The sequence below is a fragment of the Danio aesculapii genome, chromosome 6 (genome assembly GCF_903798145.1).
Source record: "Danio aesculapii chromosome 6, fDanAes4.1, whole genome shotgun sequence".
Classification (NCBI taxonomy): Eukaryota; Metazoa; Chordata; class Actinopteri; order Cypriniformes; family Danionidae; genus Danio; species Danio aesculapii.
In genome coordinates, this window is record NC_079440.1 from 47285174 (window position 1) to 47309322 (window position 24149).

The 24149-nt window shown below is 36.3% G+C and overlaps 1 protein-coding gene across 7 annotated transcripts in view; it reads left to right on the forward strand.

Annotated features, from left to right (window-relative positions):
• chl1b (cell adhesion molecule L1-like b) overlaps positions 1 to 24149 on the forward strand; it is a 189058-nt gene that overhangs the window by 92986 nt on the left and 71923 nt on the right. For 5 of the 7 annotated variants that reach the window (XM_056460391.1, XM_056460397.1, XM_056460390.1 and 2 more), the window contains exons 2-3: positions 21966 to 22162; positions 23856 to 23873. In XM_056460391.1, the coding sequence (XP_056316366.1) occupies positions 22069 to 22162; positions 23856 to 23873 (112 nt within the window). In that variant the 5' untranslated portion in view covers positions 21966 to 22068. The remainder of the gene's footprint in view (positions 1 to 21965; positions 22163 to 23855; positions 23874 to 24149) is intronic. The other 2 variants (XM_056460392.1, XM_056460395.1) reach the window with 1 other exon arrangement.

A 24149-nucleotide genomic window follows, 5' to 3' on the forward strand; every position in this document is an offset into this window, starting at 1 on the left:
TTTTAAATGCATTTCTGTTGAAAATTATGTTGTATGGATATATGGTTGATAGCAAAACAATCTGGCCTATTTTGTGATAGTGAATCACTATCGAGGATAATGTGTTTCCTATTTCACCTTGTTTCCTTTGAAACTGCTTTTAGCAACGTTCTTTGCTTCTATTTCTCTTGTTTTGCATCAGACAAAAACAGGTGCCAATTGCTTGTGCTTTTGGTTTACTAAAACCAAAGAGACAAGAACATGAAAAAACAGTGAAGCTGGTATTGCTCAGTCGTAATTTATTTATAGAAGTAAACATTTGCTGCTGGGATTTTAGTTGATGACATAAATGGATCAGACAGTAGATTGGATGAACAAGGACTTTTGGGGCGGAAGGAAGACTTTGATTCATCCAAGTAATGCTTTTGAAATTAAATGTACTCTAAAAAAAATAGTTGAATCATTCATTTAAACAGGTTAAATCATTAGTATTTTTAGATTGTGGCAAGTTATTGTATGCTATTTGCGCATTTTGAGTGAGTGTATTAGTTCATATTTCTACTCCACTGACCTGATAAAAGCAATGAATCAGTCAAAGAAAGCCATATAAAGTTTTGATAATGTACAGTTATGTGCTCAGATCATTTAATCTGTTTTTATGGATTGTCATTTGTGAATGAAGTAAAAGTAAATGTTTATTCATGCTTGTACAAGTTCATTCACTCAGAAGCAAGTGCCAGTGTGTGTGTGTGTGTGTTTTGGTTTGGTATGAGGCTGGTGCCTTCTTGTTAGATTCATTACTAATTTATGAAGTAGTAACAGTTGCTGAGGTTAAAAACATAGACTCATTTTGGATGGAGGAGGAGGAAGAAATCTGATCCAGCAATGTAGCTGTGGGGATTTTAATTCATTCAAGTGGCTCTTTTGGACCTGTTGACTTATATTTGATTATTGCATAGATTTAGGTGAATTATTATAACACTCAGTGTTCGTAGAAAAGCAGCAATCTGTGAGTTTCTGCACCTTGTATTTCTTGTAAAACTAAAACTGCTATCTGATTAAATGTCCTTGAGATCTTCATATATTGGAAAACAAATCTATGTGTGAAAACGCGTATTGCTGAACATTGAATGACCAACAAAATCCCATTGTTGTTCATTTTAATGAGTTTAAACATAATTTTTCTATGAAGAGGCCTCATAGTCCTACAATTTGATTTGATAGCAAAGCTGGTATCTTCATTACTTATTTTTAGTTATAAACATTTGCTCAGTTTAGTGTATACAGTAAATATCATCATTTAGAGATTATATTGTGAAATAAGACTTTCAGAATCTGGTCCAGGGTAGCATTTGTGATGATTTTGATTCATTCACGTTGCTCTTTTGAACCTGCTGACTAAAAAGATTTGTTTATTGATTCTACTGGTTAAATCATTATGCCAGAACACTGTTACTACACAGGTCTCTGTAATCGAGATACAGTCCGAACAGAAATGTTTGGACATAAGAGAGAATCTGATCCAGGAGAGTAGTCAGGAGGAATTTGATTCATTCAAGTGATATTTTTGAACATGGTGAACAAGATTTACTGTATTAAATCAGGTAAATCAACATGACAGCAGATGTTGACAAATGTATTTTTTGTGTGTTATGAGGGAGTCCATAAATCTTTTATTCTTGACAGCTTTTTGAAATCAATGAATCAACCAACCGAAATAACCAGCTCAATCTCAGGAGGAAACATAACTCTTTTGCATTTTGTCAGTTTAGTGTTCATTTGAATTCATTCAAGAACAATCATACGAAAATCATACACTTTTTAAAAGAAGCGTGGCACCAAACACCACCGCTAAATCCAACCGTCATTAAGGGATGAACAAATCATACTAAATAACATTTTTAGCGATTTACAGTTCTTTTGTGTAGTAAAATGTGACCATGGACAAAAAAACAAGGTTTATGTTGACCAGTTTTATTTTGTTTTTTATTTTATGCAATAACTAAGCATACATTGAATGTGTGAAAATTATAGATTTGTATTGTATGTATAAAAATATCAAGTTTTATGAAAATATTTAGTACATTTTTTACTGCAAATATATCAAAGCTAAATTTTGGAATAGCAATGTGTATTGCTAAGAACTTATTTTGGACTATTTTATAGGCAATTTTTCAATATTCAGAAAAATTTTAACCCTCAGTTTTTCTAAATATATCTTGACCAAATATTGTCCTATCCAAAAAAAATAAATACATAAAAATAAATGCATAGTATAAATGAGATCATAGAAATTCATACGAATTAGCCACTAAATCAAAAAGGTACGAATTGCCGTGAGACAGCATTGAAATAACCGTTTCATTTGATCAATTCTGCAACTACATTGCAATAATGCACTTTGGCCATATCAATTGTATATTTACATCTTGACTCAGATACCAATTTAAAGGAAGAACATAATCTGCCCTCTGTTTTCAGTTTTTAAATTAAGTTCAAAAGCACAGCAAGAAAACGGCATTAATTGTGCAGATATCCAGTTGATGAAAACAACATGGCTCATAACTCACCCGTCCCTTGGTTGTTTCACCTGCTGTGTATTTTCCCCCGACAAGAACATTTATGACAGGAAGTGAGACCCTTTCCACTTGGGAACCCACTTCATAAAATCAAGAAAAGCATGTAACAGGTTGATGACCAGGAACTGCTCTATGTTTGATGGCACTTTTGAAAATAAATTGCACTGTTGACCAGGGACACGTTAATCTCTGTCAGAGCAGTTCACAGGGTCGCAGGGTCATCCGCCATCTCTCTTAAGGGGACTTAAGGTTAGGAGTTCTTTTCATTGATTATAGTTCTCTACCTCTCTCATTTTTTCCACTCATAATCCATCTGTACGTCTCAGTCAATTCGCCTCCGTGTCATTCTACGTTTTGCTCCTCCATTCTCCCACTCCATCAAAAAACAATTTCTCTACTTCTCCGTACGGCAAGTTCACGATCCACACCCACACCATCCCTCATCCCCATCCATCTACGCTCTGTCTCCTTCACTCACTCCCACATCCCTCTCCCAATATGCCTTGTCAATGACAGAGACGGTTTATGACTTCTGCTTCCCACTATCCTATTCCATAAGCTGTCTTCCAACCAACCCACATCTTTTCTATTCTAGAATGTTCCTGCGTTCCGCGCTCATCCCCCTGTCCCATCCCATTCCCGCTTGACTCTTGGTTGAGGCTGCTGTATTATTGATGGACTTGTAATTGAAGCGTTCAGTCTCTGGCATGCATGTTAAAGCAGACAGAAGCGGAGTCAAATCTCAGTTGGCCGTGGTTATTATTTAATATCGCTTTCACTTCTTAATCGCATTTCGATTTGTGCGTCTGCCTTGCCCAAACAGGAGTTTTAATTATATATATTTATGTTGTGTCGCTGATGTTGTACTGTAGGTGTTTTTGTGCATTAATTATGCAGATTTTAACAGTTTAACAGCATGTTACAATGTCAGAATTGTGAATTGCAGTAAGCGTGATGGAGGACTAACAGATGTACCAGTTTACAGATGTTAGGGCACTTATGTATAGCCAAATCTAAACATGGACAACAAAATGAGTCTTATGTTGACCAGGTATTTTATGCAGTAGCTAAAAACACATTGAATAGATGAAAATTATTGATTTTTGATGGCAAAAAAATCAAGTTTCATGTAGAAATATATAGCAAATTCATCCCGTAATTATATCAAAGCTCAATTTTTCATTAGCAGCACTGTAAAAAGTTACTTTTAAAAAAAGTGAGTAAACCAATTGCAAAAAAAAAAACAAGTTGATTTTACTTAAAAGTCAGTAAACTCATTGACCTAACTTAGGTTTTATAATTATATACATTTTGTTTACTTAATAATTATAAGGCAACAAGTTTGCTCTCTTTTTAAAGTAAGGACAACTAATCGCTTTTACAGTGAATGTGCATTGCTAAAAATTTTTTGGACATTTTCTCAATATTTAGATTTATTTTTGAACCCTCAGATTCTCAACCCAGGCTTATTCTAAAAACGTACTGCTATATACATTTCTGGAGAGCACCAAATACGTCCCAGGAGGTACATTTTTTTTGCAGTTTTTGTTTTTGCGAATCCACCAGAGGCTGCTGTTAACACTTTTTGAGATCTCATATTTCTCTCGCTAGTGCCATTCACACCTACTGTTCACATCTAAATCCACCCGAGGCCACTGTCGACTGACTGACTAAATGATTGACTGATTGACTGACTGATTGACTGACCCACACTTCTTCTTCCCTAAACTGAACCAATAGTGTTTTCAAAAGCACAGATTGACCAACCAACAGTTTTAAAAAGCAATCCTGAAAAAGAAAAACCCTCACCTGATTTTACCACATTTTCAGGTTTTACCACATTCTCACCCTGTTATTTACTTGTTTATTTAATTGGCTTCTGTTTTTTGCCAAAATCGAACCCCGTCATTGTGGTCAACTGGACAAACAGGTAACAGTGGGAAAGCAGTCCATACCCAGGTAAGCTTGAAAAGGAACGGCGTTCCTGTAGCATTTGTTTTAAATACGAAATGCAACCATACATACTTCTGGTTACATAATTTGTAATCTCCAGAAGTGTATATAGGGGTACATTCTCAGGATGAACCTATGTTGCAGATTCCAGATTAGCTGAATCTCAGCCAGATATTGTCTTATTCTAAGAACAAAAATACATCAGTGGAAAGCTAGTTTATTTAGCTTTCATGTAATTTCAGCTTTTAGTGCTATTTATGTATCTATAGAGTCACACATGATAAATTCTGATGGGTGCTAATTAAAAGCATTCTTCCAGGATTTAATTATATGAACTTTGAATTGTCGTGTTTATTTTATTGCTCTTACTGTATGTCATTTTCTCATTAGTGTCTATTTTGACTTCAGTAGAACATCTGATGTATAGCTGAAACATAACAAAATCCTTTTTTCTTTATTTCAATGCAACATAGGCTCATTCTGACAATGTAACCCTATATACATTTCAAGAGTTCCCACTTAGATATGCTTAGCGTTTATAGCAGGTTTGGCATGCTGTCATGGCAGAGAGCTTGGAGATATTTAAGCCCAAGGCTCCCGCCCGGTCAAATAAGCATATCTGGAGATCCAAGATCAGGTAGGTCTCAAGAACTCCCCCTTGGAAAAGGGAGGAAAAGGAGGAGATGGGGTGGAAGGGGGGATTCTTCCGAAACGAAGATAGAGCAGTAGGGAGAAAATTATCTATTTGTTGTAAGCTAGGATCGCTCTGATTGAATTATTACTTATTACAGACAAGCAGCCATTCGTGCTCAATCATATCACGTGCTTCTCTCGAAATTAGTTTATGAAACTTCATAAATTTCATAGGAAACTAGAGATTTTAAATTATGTAGCCAGAAGTACATATGGCTGCATTTCATCTTTAAAACGAATGCTAGAGGGCAGTATGACGCCGTTCTTTTTATCGCTTAACAGCTGACCGCTTACCTTTGTATGACAGCTTTCCCACTGCTACCAGTCTGTCCAGTAATGGCTTTTCTTTTTCTGGATTGTCGGTTGGGTTTAGGGAAGTAGGTCGGCGGGTCAATCAGTGTTTTTGAAAAGACTGTTGGTTAGGTTTAGGGAAGGAGGAGGGTAGGTCAATTGATTGGTCAGTCAGTCATTCAGTCAGTCAGACAACAGTCAGTCACTCGCACAGCCTCTGGTGTATTTGTGAAAACAAAAACTGCAAAAAACATAGCTCCTTGCACTCTCCAGAAATGTAAATAGCGGTACGTTTTCAGAATGAGCCTGGGTTGTTTCAGTTTGTTAATTTTTTTGGTCAGGTATCAAAATAACAGAATTCATGTTTTGAAACATGTCATTAATATTAACATGTCACATTATTATGTCCTCATTGCATAAAGGTATTAATTTCCACAAAATATTAAGCATCATCTTTTTTATTTTTATTTAAACATATTAAAATGATCCAGCACATGTTTTACGCAGCAGATGCCCTTCCAGCCACAACCCATCCCTGGGAAACATCCATACACACTCACTCACGCTCACATACTACGGACAATTTAGCCTACCCAATTCACCTGTACCGCATGTCTTTGGACTGTGGGGGAAACCATAGGACCTGGAGGAAACCCACGCGAATGCAGGGAGAACATTCTTTGCATCATAATGAATAAAGATTTGTATTGTTATTATTTCTAGAATTAAAAAAAAAAAAACATATAAAATGCTGCTTTATATTCTACACTGTTACTACTGAAGCGCAAACGTAATCATGTTCAGTTTTTGTTCACACTGTAATCAAGCTAAACAAGAGATTAAAGTGACTAAATGGATGAAACACTCTAATTAGTGCAAAATGAGGAGAATTTGCTAATTGCTCTTTAGTGCTAGTAATCTCACTCATTTCTTTACTGTGCTGAGGAGATTAAATCAGAATCGGGGTCTTATCCAAAGGTTTGAGAGGGATACACAGCCATCAAGACTCTTCAGGCAGCAGAATATATTAATCCAGTTTGACAAGACAGGGATGGAGTTAATCCCATTAGCGGCCTCCACAGTGCGCACACTAAGTTTTTATACTAAAAGGCACTTAAATGCTGAGCGTGTGCTGAATAGCAGATATCCGTCTTCTTGGTATTGAGTGCCGTGGTATTGAGTCTATCTGAAGCAGAATTACTGTAAACAGGCGACTTTGCTAGCATTCACTCTTTCCTTGCCAGATATTCAGACCACCAACATGAACTCTTAAAGTGACAGTTCACTTTTATTCTACGTTACTTATCCTCAAGTTCTAAACAATTGATTTTTGGGTAACACTTTAGAATGGTCCATTAGTTATAGTATTTACACAACCCAGGCTCATTCTGAAAACGTACCGCTTTATACATTTCTGGAGAGTGTCAAATACATCCCAAGAGGTTTTTTTTTTTTTGTAGTTTCATGTATTCGCTAGAGGTCGTTGTGAGATCTCAAATTTCTCTCACGAGTGCCATTCACGCCTGCCGTTCTCGTTTAAATCCACCAGAGGCCGCTTTCAACTGACTTGCTGAATGACCGACTGACCGATCGACTGACCCACCCTCCTGCTTCCCTAAACCCAACCAATAGTGTTTTTAAAAGCACAGATTGACCCGCCCACCCACTTCCCACCCACCCAACCGACAGTTAAAAACCAAAACTGCCTGAATTTTTACCACGTTTTCAGATTTTACCACGTTCTTACGCTGTTATTTACTTGGTAATTGTATTTTTTGGCTTCTGTTGTTGTCTTACCTGCTTTCTGGAACCATTCTTCACAGGATTCGAACCCCATTGCTCCTCTCTGCGTCTCAAGTCTGCCGACGTACATGGCGAGCTAACTAGATAAAGTGGTAAGAGCGGGAAAGCCGCCCAGACAGAGGTAACCGTCAGCTGGTAAGCGCGAAAAGGAACGGCGTCATACTGCCCTGTAGTGTTCGTTTTGCAAGACGAAGTGCAGCCATACGAACTTCTGACTATATAATTCGTGATCTCCAGAAATGTATACAGAGTTGCGCTAACATGTTCACTGTTAGTTCGCTAACATGAACTAACATTATTTAACTTAATATAAACTAACATTAACAAAGGTGTCATAAATGTATCACTAATTGTTTGTTTTATTTTATTATTATTATTGAATTTTGGAACATTATCAGTTGAAACTCATGTGAAATGTGACTTTCCAGGTACCAAATGTAGAAACATGATGCTGGATTTAACATAATAAAAATAATCAAACATGTGTTTGATGTGTTTTCTACATACTTAACATTCAATTCTTATATATTTTAATACATTTGGACATTTGGGGTTAAATATGAACAATCCAAGTTTCTGGAGATCGCGAATTATGTAGCCAAAGGGACATATGGCTGAATTTCGTCTTTGAAATGATTGCTACGGGGTGGTATGATGCTGTTCCTTTTAGCGCTTACCAGCTGACTGCTTACCTCCATGTGGATGGCTTTTGGGGTAAATATGAACAATCCCAGCCATTGGATTAAAATAACATAGGCTCTTTCTGAAAACTTACCCCTATATACATTTCTGGAGATCGTGAATTATGTAGCCAGAGGAACGTATGGCTGTATGTCTTCTTTAAAACGAATGCTACGAAGTGGTTTGACACTGTTCTTTTTTATTGACTGCATACCTCCACGTGGATGGCTTTTCTGCTGTAAGCAGTTTGTCTAGTGGCTCGTCGCATATGTTGGCGGACTTGAGACGCAGAGTGGAGTTGACCGTGATGACGGGGTTCAAGTTCGGTAAAGAATAGTTCCAGAAAGCAGGTTAGACAAAAGCAAAAGCCAAAAAATAAAATAAACAAGTAAATAACAGGGTGAGAATGTGGTAAAATCTGAAAGCGTGGTAAAAATCTGTTTCTGGATCGCTTTTAAAGACACTGTCGGTTGAGTTTAGGAAGGGGGTGGGGGGTCAGTTGGTGCTTTTTAAAACACTATCAGTTGGGTTTAGGGAAGGAGGAGGGTGGACCAGTTGACAGCAGCCTCTGGTGGATTTACGCGAGAAGAGCATCTGCGAATGGCACTTGCGAGAGAAATTTGAGATCTGAAAAAGTGGACACAGCGGCCTCTAGCAGATTCATGAGAACAAAAACTGCAAAAAAAGTAGCTCCAAGGATGTATTTGGTGCTCTCCAGAAATGTATTTAGGGGTACATAATCAGAATGAACCTGGGTTGAATTAAAAAGTGTCATTTAAATTTATTTGAAAACAGTTAACCCAATATTTTCAGCTCTTTTTTAAAACTGAAAATGAGCACAAACAAATACAATGCAAGGTGCTAAATATCCAATTGATTAAAAAGGTAGGAAAAAGGAGTGTTAGGATTATAATGCTATCTTCTGGCTAGTAGAAGCATCTTGGTTTGTTATTTAATAAATCACAGCCAGTAATAATCAGACAATTGGCAGTGCTTTAGTGATGACGGATCCTGTTGTGTGAGGAATAGACGTGATTGTGTTTTTCTTCACTGGCTTGAAGACCCAAGCGCCTCCCTTCCACTGCCAGTTTACTTCCTTTTTTTTTCACTGTCCTGATTTACGCTCATCCGCCATGCTAAATGAGTCTTCACGGTGGGCGACGGAGTGCGCGAGGGGCACGACGCCATCAGTCAATTGGGGAGAAAAGCTTGCTCTTGATTTCTCTCGGCCCAATTTCTACCCTCTCCTCCTCCTCTGGCTCTTGCTCCAGGCCGCTTTTGCCCAGGCATTGCCAGGTCAGAGTTCATCCAGACCTTCCCACGCTGGACAGCTTTTAGCCCTTGCCAGTATCATTAGACTAAGATGTGGGGATTAAGAACAGGCTGTAGTTGTTCAGAAAGTCCCACTTTTGGTGTTTACAGGGTATTTCGTAGGTGGGCTGTATAGGAATGAGCTTTGTTAGTTTGAATGTTGTAGATTGAAATGTTTAGGGGAGCTGGCTTTGGTTGCTATCTTGGCTTACTAACATCCATAAAGGGAGTTTGTTGTTCTGATCCATTTTGCCCTATTTGTAGCTGCCAGATTTCTGATTCATTCTTCAATTTTCAACTGAAGAGTTCTTTCACAGGCCTTCAGGCAATCTGGCTTGAATATTACAATTAATGTTTTGGTAAGACTTTATGTGTTATAACCAGTGCCTAATTTGTAAATGAATAATTTCTGAAACAAAACCAGGTAATAAAAGTTACGATTGACGTCCACCACACAATTTCGGTTTTCCCAGAACATGGCATCACTAAATGGTGATAGCGCAAAAACAGCATCAAATTTCCAAACGGTCTTTAATTATTTTGTGCCATATAACGTTAACGTGATGGGTCAATCATGAACAAAAACAAACAAACATGTAGCTACAAACATAAATCTTATGAAGCATCACTATTCAGTTTACTAACACCACTGACATTCAGTATCCTTCCAAGTGAAAAACAACAACAACAAAAAACTAAATGACTAATTCTGTCTAATCTTCAAGAAAAGAGCCCAAAGTTACCTCAAGCATCATGTTTTCTGGCTGACTTGACTCGCTTTGCTTCTTTCGTTGGTAGAAACTTGTTCGTCACGAAAATTAAGACAAAAAAATCAACGAAATTATCACTGATTTGCATATTATTACAGTACATATTATGACTCACAGTACGTATGTATAAGGCAACAGGGCTGTTATTAACGATATAAAACCATTCACTTATTTAACAGAACAAAATCTGTTACTAATAATGAGTCTTAACTACAACTCTACGACTATGTTTAACTCGTAACTACAACATGATGTTTAAATATTGCAGACTGCATCTGTGTAAACACAATCATGACTGACAACATTATTATAAAAGCAGCTGTAACTGTCATTACAATACATTGTAGGTGTTGTTGTGTCTTTGTAGATACATTTATGCAATCGCTATGCTTGATTAAAAAAAGATTATTTACATAATTATAATTTATTATAAGCTTGGGTTTCATCAAAGGAAAACCAATTTTTTCTTATATTACAAGTATGATTTGTGATGTCTATTTTGAGAAATGTGACCATTTACTTAATTCTAAAACACAAAATTGTCACTTTTTCAAGATTGAGTGCCTGTTTACATCTAGTATAAGATGTCTTTTGGTTGATAGGATCACAAGTAGACAAGCGAAACACATTTATGTTTATTCCTGATGTTTAATTCCTCCTAATCATCCACTTTTAATAGTTTTAACAGTTTCCTAATAAGGGAGAGTCTAGGTGGGTTTAATCTTCAGTCTACAAAATGGGATATTGTAAAGTCTGGCTATATTATCCAATCACATTTTTTCATATTAAAGATCAAAACCACCCATATACAATGCTAATCTGTAAATAGGCTCCCAGATGTTTTAAGCTTGTCCACTTTTGACCACTTACAGTACAGAGACAAAACATATTAGATCTTATTGCTTTTGTAGTATAAATACTCATGTGGTTGAATGTGTTCAAACAGTATTTAAAGTCCACCTACTTTCCACCTTGTAGTCTTCACTATGATTGGACATGTTATTGATGTGCTCTAGCCAGGCAGGATCTGAACTTTGCCATCTGAAAGCACAAGTTTGATTTGAAGGCAAAAAAAAAAAAAAGTAAGCACAATTTCCTGATGATTCTAAAGCAGACTTATAGTATTCTGTGTTGCTATAGAGATTCATTCTAGTGAATAGGTTCACATTGAATGACTTTCATATATGGTGTGATGGAAGGTTGGATTCATCTATGGGTTTATATAATGAATTCACTCTCTCTAAAATATTGCTATGGAAAGTTATTTTATTCTTTTGAACTGCTTTGAATTAGGAGGGCTTTAAAATTATCATATTAATATTATAATTATAATACTAATATTGGCTATAGGAGGGCTTTAAAATCTGCCAGGGCTGAGCACCTCCGCAAACTGATAGAAAATAATCATAACAATCCTAGATTCTTATTTAACACCATTGCTAAATTAACAAATAATCGTCATCTTTGGAACAAAACGTTCCACCGCAAATTAGTAGTGATGACTTCATGAATTTTTTCAGTGATAAAATAGAAGGCTTTAGACAGAAAATAGGAGATATTAAACTTTCTGCACCGCCTTATACTTCAGATCCAGTAAACACGTCTCTGAATCTAAATAACCTACAGTGCTTTAAAATCATAAAACAGGAAGAGCTGGACAAAATTATAAATAGCTCTAAATCAGCTACGTGTATATTGGACCCAATTCCAACAAAGTTACTGAAAGAATTGCTACCTGTTATAGGAGAACCTCTTCTTAACATTATCAACTCTTCTTTATCTTTAGGCCACGTTCCAAATCCTTACAAGTTAGCTGTTATTAAACCTATTATTAAGAAACCACAACTGGAACCCAGCAACTTAGCTAATTATAGGCCTATTTCAAACCTTCCATTTATATCTAAAATACTAGAAAAAGTTGTTTCTGCTCAATTATGCTCCTTTCTGCAGACCAACAATGTTTTTGAAGTGTTTCAGTCAGGTTTCAGAGCTCATCACAGTACAGAAACTGCATTAGTGAAAATAACCAACGATTTACTCTTAGCTGCTGACCAAGGGTGCATCTCGCTATTAGTTCTACTCGATCTTAGTGCGGCATTTGACACCATTGACCATGGTATCCTTATTAATCGCTTAAAGTCTACAGGTGTCCAGGGACATGCCCTACAATGGTTTAAGTCATACTTATCTGACCGTTACCAGTTTGTGAATATTAATGGACAGCCTTCACAAATCAGCCCAGTAAAATACGGGGTGCCTCAAGGATCAGTTTTAGGCCCTTTGCTGTTTACAATATACATGCTACCCCTGGGAGACATTATTAGAAGACATGGGATCAGCTTTCACTGCTATGCAGATGATACTCAATTATATATTTCAACTAAACCTGACGAGACGTCTAATCTGTCCAAGCTAACTGAGTGTATTAAAGATGTTAAAGACTGGATGACCAACAATTATCTTCTCTTAAACTCAGACAAAACAGAATTATTACTTATTGGGCCTAAATCCTGTACTCAGCAGATCTCACAACTCGACCTACAATTAGAGGGATACAAAGTTAGCGTTAGCTCTACTATAAAAGATCTGGGTGTCATATTAGACAGTAATTTAACTTTTAAAAATCATATATCCCATGTCACAAAAACTGCTTTCTTTCATCTGAGAAATATCGCTAAGTTACGAAGTATGCTATCCATCTCAGATGCAGAAAAGCTAGTCCATGCTTTTATGACTTCTAGGCTGGACTACTGTAATGCACTGTTTGCTGGCTGCCCAGCATCCTCTATTAACAAACTTCAGCTAGTACAAAATGCAGCTGCCAGAGTTCTTACCAGGTCTAGAAAATTTGATCACATCACCCCAATTTTATCCTCCTTACACTGGCTGCCTGTTAAGTTTCGTATTGAATTTAAAATATTGCTTCTTACATATAAAGCTTTAAATAATCTAGCTCCTGTTTATCTAACCAATCTTCTGTCTCGCTACAATCCAACTCGCTCTTTAAGGTCTCAAAACTCAGGGCTTCTGGTAGTACCTAGAATAGCAAAGTCGAGTAAAGGAGGTCGAGCCTTCTCATTTATAGCTCCTAAACTCTGGAATAGCCTTCCTGATAACGTCCGAGGCTCAGACACACTCTCCCAATTCAAAACTAGATTAAAGACCTATCTGTTCAGTAAAGCATACACTTAGTGCACCACTTGGGGGCTTCCACACAGGTTATGCATCTTGTTGATATACACTGTGAACATCAGCTACGCTAATTATTTTCTTTATTCTCCATTTCCACCTGGGGATACTCTTCCCGAGGCCCTCAGACTATGCAGAGTCACTGACTCGATCCAAGACCAACGACGAGATGATCCCAAGGTTTTTTATATCCTGGACCTGGCCGAATCCTGAGCAGCCACTGTGATGGTCATGGAGTAGTGGAGAACATGAGACTGATTCCTGTAACGCTCCAGAGACAGACGAGTCTTCGCTGAGGCCAGCTTCCAGCCTCCGCCACTGAGACTACAGCTCTGCACAAACGTTTGGCCAGCGGAGAAATTAAAATGGTCGTGCCCAACTGAGCCTGGTTTCTCTCAAGGTTTTTTTTCTTCACTTCCGCCTTTAGTGAAGTTTTTTTTCCCTCTCCGCTGTCGCCACTGGCTTGCATGGTTCAGGATCTGTAGAGCTGCGCATCGTTGGATTTGCTCTTCAATATTTGGACTCTCAGTAGTGATTATTAAACCACACTGAACTGAGCTCAACTGAACTGAACTTAAACACTACAAACTGAACTACACTGTTCCTATTTACTATGACCTTTTATGTGAAGCTGCTTTGACACAATCTACATTGTATAAGCGCTATACAAATAAAGGTGAATTGAATTGAATTGAATTGAATTACAGTTTGATTTATTCATACTAAGTAAATCCTTACCTAATAACTACTAATTAAAACATATAAAATATGACTATCTAACATGTTGCATTTCCTTCTAACTAAGTGGTTCTTTATAAAGGCAGCTAGCTCTCTGCTACTCTCACATGGTTGCCCACTGAAGCTAAGCAGGGTTGTGCCTTGTCAGTATTTGGATGGGAAACCACATGGGGAAGCTAGGTTGCTGCCGGAAGTGGTGTCAGTGAGACCAGCAGAGTTGCTCAACCTGTGTTCTGTGTGGGTCCTAATGTTCCAGTATAGTGAAGGGGACTCTATACTGCGAGCACCGTCTTTTGGATGAGATGTTAAACTGAGGTCCATACACTCTGTGGTTGTTAAAAATCTCAGGATGTCCTTTGAAAAGAGTAGGGATTTAACATTGGTATCTTGGCCAAATTTTGCCCAGTGGCTTCCGTCTATCATGGCCTTCTAATCATCCCCATATCATAATTGGCTTCATCACTCTGTCTCCTCTCCACCAATCAGCTAGTGTGTGGTCTGCGGTCTGGCGCAATATGGCTGCCGTCATGTCAAAGTGAATGCTGCACACTGGTGGTAGATGAGGAGATTCTGCCAATGAATAAAGCGTTTTGAGTGTCCAGTAAAGCGCTATATAAATGTAGGCAATTATTATTATTTAAGTACACACACTTTCAGGTTTTGTAATTTTTTTTTTCTAGGGACTTATTTTGATAATTGATTGACTTACTTTCTATAAAAGAACACATTAACAAAATGATTCAGTGTTCAAGAATTCAGGGTCTAAAAGTTGTAACTTGATGTGTATACTGACATTTTAACCTACACTTGCACCAGAAAGCGCCTTCTGATCCCGGTTGTTTACATGCAAGTCGACTAAAGTTTATATGATCTTTGACAAAGCATGGCTATGAAGCAGAAAGGTTGAATAATGAGTCATGGAGGTAACTTAGACTTCATAACATTAATTATCGGCCATGAGTCAGGTCTAAGACAATAGATAATTCTATAAAAGATATATTTTTTGTATTCTATAGAACTGTCATAAATAATAATTATGCAAAGGACTTAGATTATCACTCCAGTTGTGTCTTTACATTGTTTTTCAGTTAAATTTAGGATTGATTTCTGTTATTTATTTAGAATAATAATTTTATAATAATTATATAATTTATTGAAAATATATAAATAAATTTAAATGTTACAAATTTTAAATGTTACAAATTTTAAATTGATATATTAAAAAAAAAATAATAAATAAATAAATATATATATATATATATATATATATATATATATATATATATATATATATATATATATATATATATATATATATAAAGTCAACCACATAGTGTCTTTATTTCTTGGGGGATGGGGAGGGGGTATGTTTGGGGTGGTTTCGGCCAGGTTAAACTGGAACCGCCACTGGATAAATGCGTCTGCTAAATGACTAATTGTTAATGTAAATGTAATATATTAGGTTTTAATTGCATTTAAGACAAATATCCAATTTGCTTATTGCCATTGAAGTTTCACGTTCACTTTATTTATATGGCAGATTTAGAACAGCCACAAGACTGACCAAAGTGTCTGGTTTGACTAAAGCTGTAATTTCTTTCTTTTTTTTTTTGTTGAACAATGTGTTTATTGTTTTTGATTATGCAAGAAAGGTAACAAAAAAAACACAATTCCATTTCGTCGCAATTATTTCCCACCCCAACAAAAGATCATCACTCTCTTCTCCCTTATAGAATTATACAGAATTCTCTTACAAGAGACAATTTAAATGCAAAACAAATATTGCTAGGTACCCAAAAAACATGTATACATTGCTGTATTTTACACATAAATCACATTATCCAACAAAACAAAACACACACAAAAAATAAAATAAAAAACACTATAGTTAGACCTCTTGTAATAAATGACCAATATTACTGTTGTTAATGTAGTAATTAAACGGCTTCCATATTTTTTCATATACATCCATTTTGTTTTGTCAGATGTAAATCATGCTGTTGGTTCAGCCAGTGTTGTCATGTAAGGCTGGCTGGGTAAATAGTGAGAAAATACTTTCTGCAAATACTGCACCTGTAAGTTGGGCTGTAAATCCAGGACACATTGAGTTGGATCAGGAAGGTAAACATATGCCACCAGTAACACACCAAACTGGCCAATAAATCACAATCCAATTAGTTCACCGCTTTACCTTTTTATTTTAATCTGGCCACTAAAGCTAGCCACCATCTGTGGGAGTCAGATCAGTCTCAGGGCAAGCACTGGAGCCTCAACCATTGTCTTTAACGCACCCGAGTCCGCCAGACCATAGCCAGAAGCCTTTCATTACGACCGTCAAGGGGTGTACAATCCCATCTTTGCTAGTGACATCACTAGAGGTCATTTCAGGGGTCACCATAACCAGCACTGAATCACAAAAGCTCCCCGCCAGAGTTAATACTATTATGAAGAAATGCAGGCATGTGGAGCAGAGTTCAAGCCCATCAGAAAACAAGAGCCCCCACTGAGGAACGAAGGGAATCGACTCATTCACACAGTGGTCAATTATTCAATTACTCCTCCGCTTACTGGTGTTTGACCTCAGTGTTTCCTATCTGATTTGTTAAGCAGAGGGGGAGATTAAGGGGAGGATGGGCTTCAGAAAAGTCTGGCGGAAAAAGGTGGTGATTGAAGCAGCTGGTGGGGTTAAAACAGTGTGGTTATCTCTCATAACTAGGGCCAGTTGGAATCTGCGGACGTTTTTTGCTATTTCTGCAGAGAATTTTGGTCAAAATCTGCCGATTTCTAGGGAATTATGTTGGGAGTATTATAACTAAAACCTTAATATGTGAAATAAAAAATTAAATCTTTTTAACTTGTATTTAATTTTTCAAATGCAAATCCAATTAGATTCACTTTATTTGGTAAACAAAGCAAGTCTCTCATGTAGTATATCTACTAAAAGACTACTAAAAATATTACTTTACAAACTGCATTGTACATAAATCAGATGAACATTTTCATATTAGTCAATAATATAACTGTAATTAATTTAAAAACTGAATAAATATAGATTTACACACATTTACTCAAGTAAATAAACAGAATCAACGATGGGCTAGAAATCGGCGGAAAATCTGCAGAATTCTGCGCGCGCAGATTCCATGTGGGCCTTCTCATGACTGGCTCCAAACACTGAAACATAGAGAACATGCAGGTCTGCACTAAACAAATCCCGCTTCTGACTTTAATTAGAGACCTGAATAAATGACCTCATGGGATTTGAAGGAGTCACCGCTTGTTTTTTGTGAATATGTTGCTCCTGAAAGGGTGGAAGTGACTGATAAAGTTGTATTCTGTAAGGTTTAGCCCTCTCTCTCTCTCTCTCTCTTTTGTTCTTTGAGTTAAGTGCTGATCCATTTTATTGTGTGTTTAACTAATTAAAGTCAAGAAGGAAGTGACCTAATGAGTGAAGAGTTCAACCTAAATGAGGACAGCTATTGAGCAACAGTGAGACTCTGCTGCAAAAATGTGTATAGATGTACAACCATTGAGATAAAATTCCGCTGTTCACTAGTTATTTAAGGGAAAGTTCACCCAAAACTGTGAGAAAATTCTGTCATCATTTAGTGTAAAAAATAAAAGATTTAAAATAAAAGCTATTATTTTTTACTTTCTTTTATCAAAGAATCCTAAAAGTAAAATGTATCACAGTTTCCACAATACTATGAAGCAAGAAAACAAACATGTTATCCCTGATGATTGTAAGAATCATTATTAGTGATTTTATATCAATAATAACTGATTCTAGAAGATCAAATCATCATGTTATAATGATTTCTGAAGGATCGTGTGGCACTGCAGACTGCAGTAATGATGATGAAAATACAGTTTGGGTAACACTTTATTTTGATGATCAATTTGAGTATTAGTAGACTGTCTGCTTAATATCTGTTAATAATGTTTCTTCAACAGACATTTAACTATAAGAAACTTTGCAAGTACATGTCAACTTACACTAACTCTAACCCCAACCTAACAGTCTGCTTATAATCTAATGAGAATTAGTTGGCATGTAGATGCAATGTAACTTCAATTCAACAAATGAACCATCAAAATAAAGTGAGCAAAAATATATATATATAAATCTAAGTTTTTACTGTATTTTTTGATCAAATAAATGCAGCCTTGGTGAGCAGAATTGGCTTCTTGTAAAACATTAACAAATCTTACTTCTTCCAAATGGTTGACTACTAGTGTATATGAAAGACAATATCATTTCTTAGTTAAAAAAGCCCATACACTGATATGTTTGCTTTCATAACATGAATTATAGGTGCATTTAGCTATAGCCTAATAGGCTTCATCATGCAGTGAATTCCTTTGGACTTTCAATACATGTTTGTGATTGTTTTCGTTTGTCAAAGTGAGTGACATACTCCATAATCCCAGCTTTCATGTACTTAAATCAACATTTACAATAGTATTGTAGAAGATAAATATTGCACAACTCCAACTGGCACATGTTATTCATAATTCATCACACAATTCCCTTTGATGCAAGTTTCTTTATTAGATAATACAGTAATTGCAGTTAGCTGCAATCACACTCTCAGAAATAAAGCTACAAAATCTGTCACTGTGGTGGTACCTTTTTAAAAGGTACAATTTGTATCATGCAGGAGGGCATTAGTACCTTTAGGGTACACTTTTGTGTGTTTTTAAGGTTCACTTTTGTACTTATAAGGTACTATAAAATACACATTTGTACATTTTAGATATTAATATGTGGGAAATTCTACCAGAAATTTATATTTTCACTTATAAAAAATGTGACAGGGCCTGACCTTTAAGCTTGTCGTCCTTGAAAAAAAATCATACAAAACAAGCATAAAATCATACAATTCAATGATGGAATGCATCTTTGATCACTGTCAGCTTCTCCTCCATCAAGTCACTTCTGAGTGATAGCCTTAATGGTGTATTGCACGCATTTTATGTTAAATTTAATGCAAATGTGACAGGATTTACAGAAACATGGGGACAATTGTAGATGTATTTGTATTATATATTTAGTAGTATTTATCTGTTATACAGTATTTATCTGTATAATTTCATGTTTAATCAATTGATGTGAATGAAAACAACTTAAACTTGCTATTTCTAAAGGTTTTTTTTAATAACATTTTTTAGCATAACAAAACTATTAAAGCTGTAGTTTTAATTGGGCTAAGGCTAATGACAGGGTTTGTACATTTGTAAAGTGTTTTTAATAAAGAACAAAAATCTGAGAACCAAATGAAGGACATATCCTTTACAGAACAACTCACAGAAATCAACCACAGTCCATTGTTGATATTTTTGGAATGAAATATTTTTATTCACTGTATTTGTTTTTATTTTGGGGCCAGATAATATACGTTTCTGGTAGAATGTCCCATGAATTAAAATTTTAGATATAACTATCTAAATTTCAAACTGAAAACAAGATTATTTTACCCACCCCATAGCCAGACTGTTTGGCTTGATTAAGAGAAAAAAACTTGGTAACACTTTTTGTGGTCCATTTGAGTTTTAGTATACTATCTGCTTAATATCTGTTAATACTGCTCCTTCAACAGACATTTAACTGACTGTAAGAAACTTTGCAAGTACATGTCAACTTACTCTAACCCAACCATAAACCCAACCGTAACCCCAACCTAACAGTCTACTTATAATCTAATGAGAATTAGTTGGCATGTAGATGCAATGCAACTTAAATTCGACAAATGGACCATTAAAATAAAGTGTGACCAAACACGCACTTGATTTTTAATTATTTAATTATTAAGTAAAAACAAACCAGTGGTGACGCAGTGGCGCAGTAGGTAGTGCTGTCGCCTCACAGCAAGAAAGTCACTGGTTCGAGCCTCGGCTGGGTCAGTTGGCTTTTCTGTATGGAGTTTGCATGTTCTCCCTGCGTTCGCGTGGGATTCCTCCGGTTGCTCCGGTTTCCCCCACAGTCCAAAGACATGCTGTACAGGTGAATTGGGTAGGCTAAATTGTCCGTAGTGTGTGTGTGTGAATAAGTGTGTATGTGTTTCCTAGTGATGAGTGATAGTGAAGCCGAAAAGAAAATGAATGAATGAAAACAAACCAAATTATTTTTTCTTGATTTACTTGATATTTTTTTATTGATTTTAGATATTATTTATCATATTATTCAATTTCTGTACCTAGATACTGTTAGACTCCCCAGAAACAAAATGTCATATCGCAATGTATGTTGCAGAAAAAATAACATACCGCAATATTGTATTTTTCCAATATCGTGGTTCGCTTTTGTACCTTTTTTAGTTATTAATATGTTTCTTAAAGGACCTGTTAGAACAGCTGATAGATAGATACTAGTAGGCTCAGAAGGCTGTTATCATCCATACTCATGATTTATTAGCTATAGATCCCATACGGCTGTGGTCGGAAATTAATGAGAATTAATTATATTATTTATAAAATTTCCCATTAATTGTATTTTATTAACATCTACCCCAACCCTAAACCCAACTGTCACAATAATGTAAAAACAGATCTGGATCAGGAATCTTCTCTATTAGTATAGCTGATTAACCACAATAATTATTTATAACATTTATACAATTTTCCATTAATTGTGTTTTATTAATGTCTACCCCTACCCCAAACTTAACAGTCACAATAATGTAAAAAACCAGTTTGATCTGGAATCTTATATTAGTAAAGCAGATTAACCATGTGGATGGATGATTACACCCTACTAACCTACTGGACCATATCTATCAGCTGATAACCACTGATAACGCCTATTCAATCAAGTGATAACATTCAAAGCGGGTGATTAGGAACAAATATGTATCTTTTGAAAAGGTACCACCCCAGTGACAGAATTTGTACCTTTATTTCTAAAAGTGCAGCTACCAATAAACTCAGCAGCACACTGTATAATAAAACACATTTTACTTTTTCAAACTCATTCCACAGTATCCTATAGATTAGTGTGGATTGTTTTACATGCTGCCTGACCAGGTATTGCAGACAACAGATGCCTTGTAAAACGGCAGCTATAGTCTCTATTATCGACATAATTGTATTGTAGGTTTTAAAGTACAAGGTTGGTTCCCCATGCGCCATGTAAAGGTGACCTCCATTAAGGCGGCTTTGATCAACTGCAGCATTTTATCGCCGGCGCGGTTATGAATCTGAGGGGAAAATGGGCGTGAACTCTTTTTGTCTCCAGCCAGATGTCTGACTGGCGCCAGACTCCAAAAGGTTAAAGCAACTACTGATCCCTTACCGCACATCGCATCACGAGAGACTGCACAAGAACGAGTTTAATGGCGGAAAACATGACATTTAACTCAAAGTTCATCCACTTTGCTAAGACAAAAAGCACTGAATTTCTATATGCGCATTTTGGGCACATCTGCAAGCTTTGTGATTTAGCAGCCGTGTGGTTCTGCTCTCTCTACTGCATCCAGCTAATCAAAATCTGTCACTGTTATAGTGCCATGAATTCATAATTTGGTATAATTTCAGGAACAGCTGCTGTGCATTACCATAACTGCAGGGGAGGATCTGTTTATTTATTATTTTTTTTTACTTTATTTTTCGTATTCAGCAAGAAGAGGAAAGAGGAAAAAATTGCGCCTGCCACACATGCACTGACAAACAGTTTACAGAAATACAATTCACGTCTCCGGGGACTCGGTGATAGGGAGCTTTAATATGGAGATTCCGCTCACAGATGCATTTCAAGTAACTACAAGTTGGGTTAGACATTGAGGCGAGTTGCTCAGCAGGAGACATGCAGAATGTGCAAGTCTTTGTGTCTGCGCAGGTGACAGGGTTGTTTTTTTCATATGAGATACCGTGGGCCGACTGTTAGCATATGGTTGCTGGGAAGTCTGGGTGTGCGTGGCAGTGATTCTTGTTTGCCGTTGATGTCTGGGTGCCAATAAGATCTGTGTTGTTTTTGGTGCAGGTAGCAAGACCACAGCCTGGGTTGGAGTGAGATGCACTGACTCCTGGCAGACTGCAGCTTTCCCTGTCATCCTCCGCTCTTGCCTCTGAAACTGTGGCCAGTCATGCGGTTGTTACGGAAAATCCTGCTTCTTTTGGCTGCTTGCCTCAATATGAGCAGCAGGTATCAAACTAACGCCCTGGAAATTCCACTTGATGGTAAGTAGAAGAAATGGCTTCCTATTTCATGCAGTATTAATCTTGCAATATATCTTATCTTTGCATATCTGACCATTTTTAATGCTGTTTCAGTTTAATTGTTTGCCATGTGTCCAATGGTATGCTCTCTGGAAGAGACTACAGAAGCCTGTTTTCACCTCTAGCCTATTTTCATGTTAAAGCGGACATGTTATGCCCCTTTCTACAAGATTTAAAATAAGTATCTGATATTCTTAAAGTGTGTATGAGAAGTTTTAGCTCAAAATACAACACAAATAATGTTTAATAACACTTTGAAGCTGCCCTTTTTAGGCTTTGATTCTAATTGTGCCGTTTTGGTGACGGTTGCTTTAAATTCAAATGAGATTGTGCTCTTTTCAAAAGAAGGTGGAGCTACAAATGCCTGTCCGTCAGCATAGTGGCAGATTCAAAAACAAGACTAACTTCCTATGCTAATGAGGGATAGATCGTCACTAATGGGCGGGGCTTTCCCTCTCTGATGACCCGTACAAATAGAGAATTTCAATCAAAGTGTTTCCGCAGATTGTTTTTTTTTTTATATATATATATATATATATATATATATATATATATATATAAAATAATTAATTTTTTTTTACACTTAGAAATTGGTTATATTCACATACTGTTGCCACACATCTGTGTTTAAACCCCTTAAAAGCTATTTTTGCATAATAGGTCACCTTTAAAGTTTATCAAAGTGATATTTAATTATGTGTTACTAGGGCTGCACAATATATCATTTCAGCATCGAAATTGCACTGTGCACATCCATTAATCGGATTTATAGTTGACCAGGAGCCAAAGAACACTTGATTTGTAGAGTCACTGGAAAGTTTAACCATTATAGAGTAAAAGTTTATCATTTGCATAGTATTTAAGGCCTGTAACTGAGAGAGTTTAAAATATTTGGACACAACAGGCCCAAAGCCAACCTAGTGAAAGGGGTGAAAATCTGGTTCCAAATCACTTTCCAACACAACGTAAAATCAACCAAATATTAACGTAATTTGACATCATTATTGGGCATCAAAAGCACCTGACATCATGATCTAAATCTAACCTAATATCAACGTTTTATGATGTTGTGTGTCTGCTCGGAAGTGGCACGTTGATTTCAGTATAAAATTCACAGCTCACGCTTGCAACTTTATTTAGTAAAAGTGTCTTCATATGTTATCATGTGTGACTTTTTTTTTACAAAACTTTATAGTTTTGAATTTAAATCTCTTAATAACTTTAAAATCTTTCACAAAATCGATTTTTAATGTTTTACTTGAGATAAAAACAGGCTTCTTTAGTGATCACGCTGTTATTACAACAAATCTGTTTGAAACTTATTATTTGTGTGCAGGTTTACTCAAGCTGAGAGCAGGTATAATTTATTGCTAAGGCTATGTATTTCACCGTTTCCATGGAAACCAGATAAAAGTCTATTTTGTTGCTGGTAAATTATTCACAATGTATCTTTAGGGCTTAAAGGATTTCTTTAGGGAACTCAGCACTTTTCCCCCTCCTGTTCTACTTTTTATTTAGCCAATTATGGGCCTGGAGTTAATTGTTTGTTGACAATGAGTTATTTGCTAGCAGTTCAAAGTCATATCTGTTCGGTTCTAACAAATCCCTGCACATTTGTTTCTCTGTGTGTTCCCTGCTGCGGTGGATTTGTTAGTTTTAGAGCGCATGAACAGTAAGTTTGTAATACCAAGCCATCCATAGATATAGTATCTCTCATCCACTATCATCCATCTACCATTAGATTTTTTATTTCTTTATTTTTTTTCCAAAATGCTGCAGAAATGCTGCAAAGATCAGCTCTTTTGTTGGGGGAATTACTCTAAAGTACTGTGTAATAACTGAAATCATATAGTGATATTTTCAATATTTACTGTATTGGTACTTACATCACTGTATATTATTGTTGTAACGGATCACAAATCTCACTGTTTGATCACATTATGGTTTA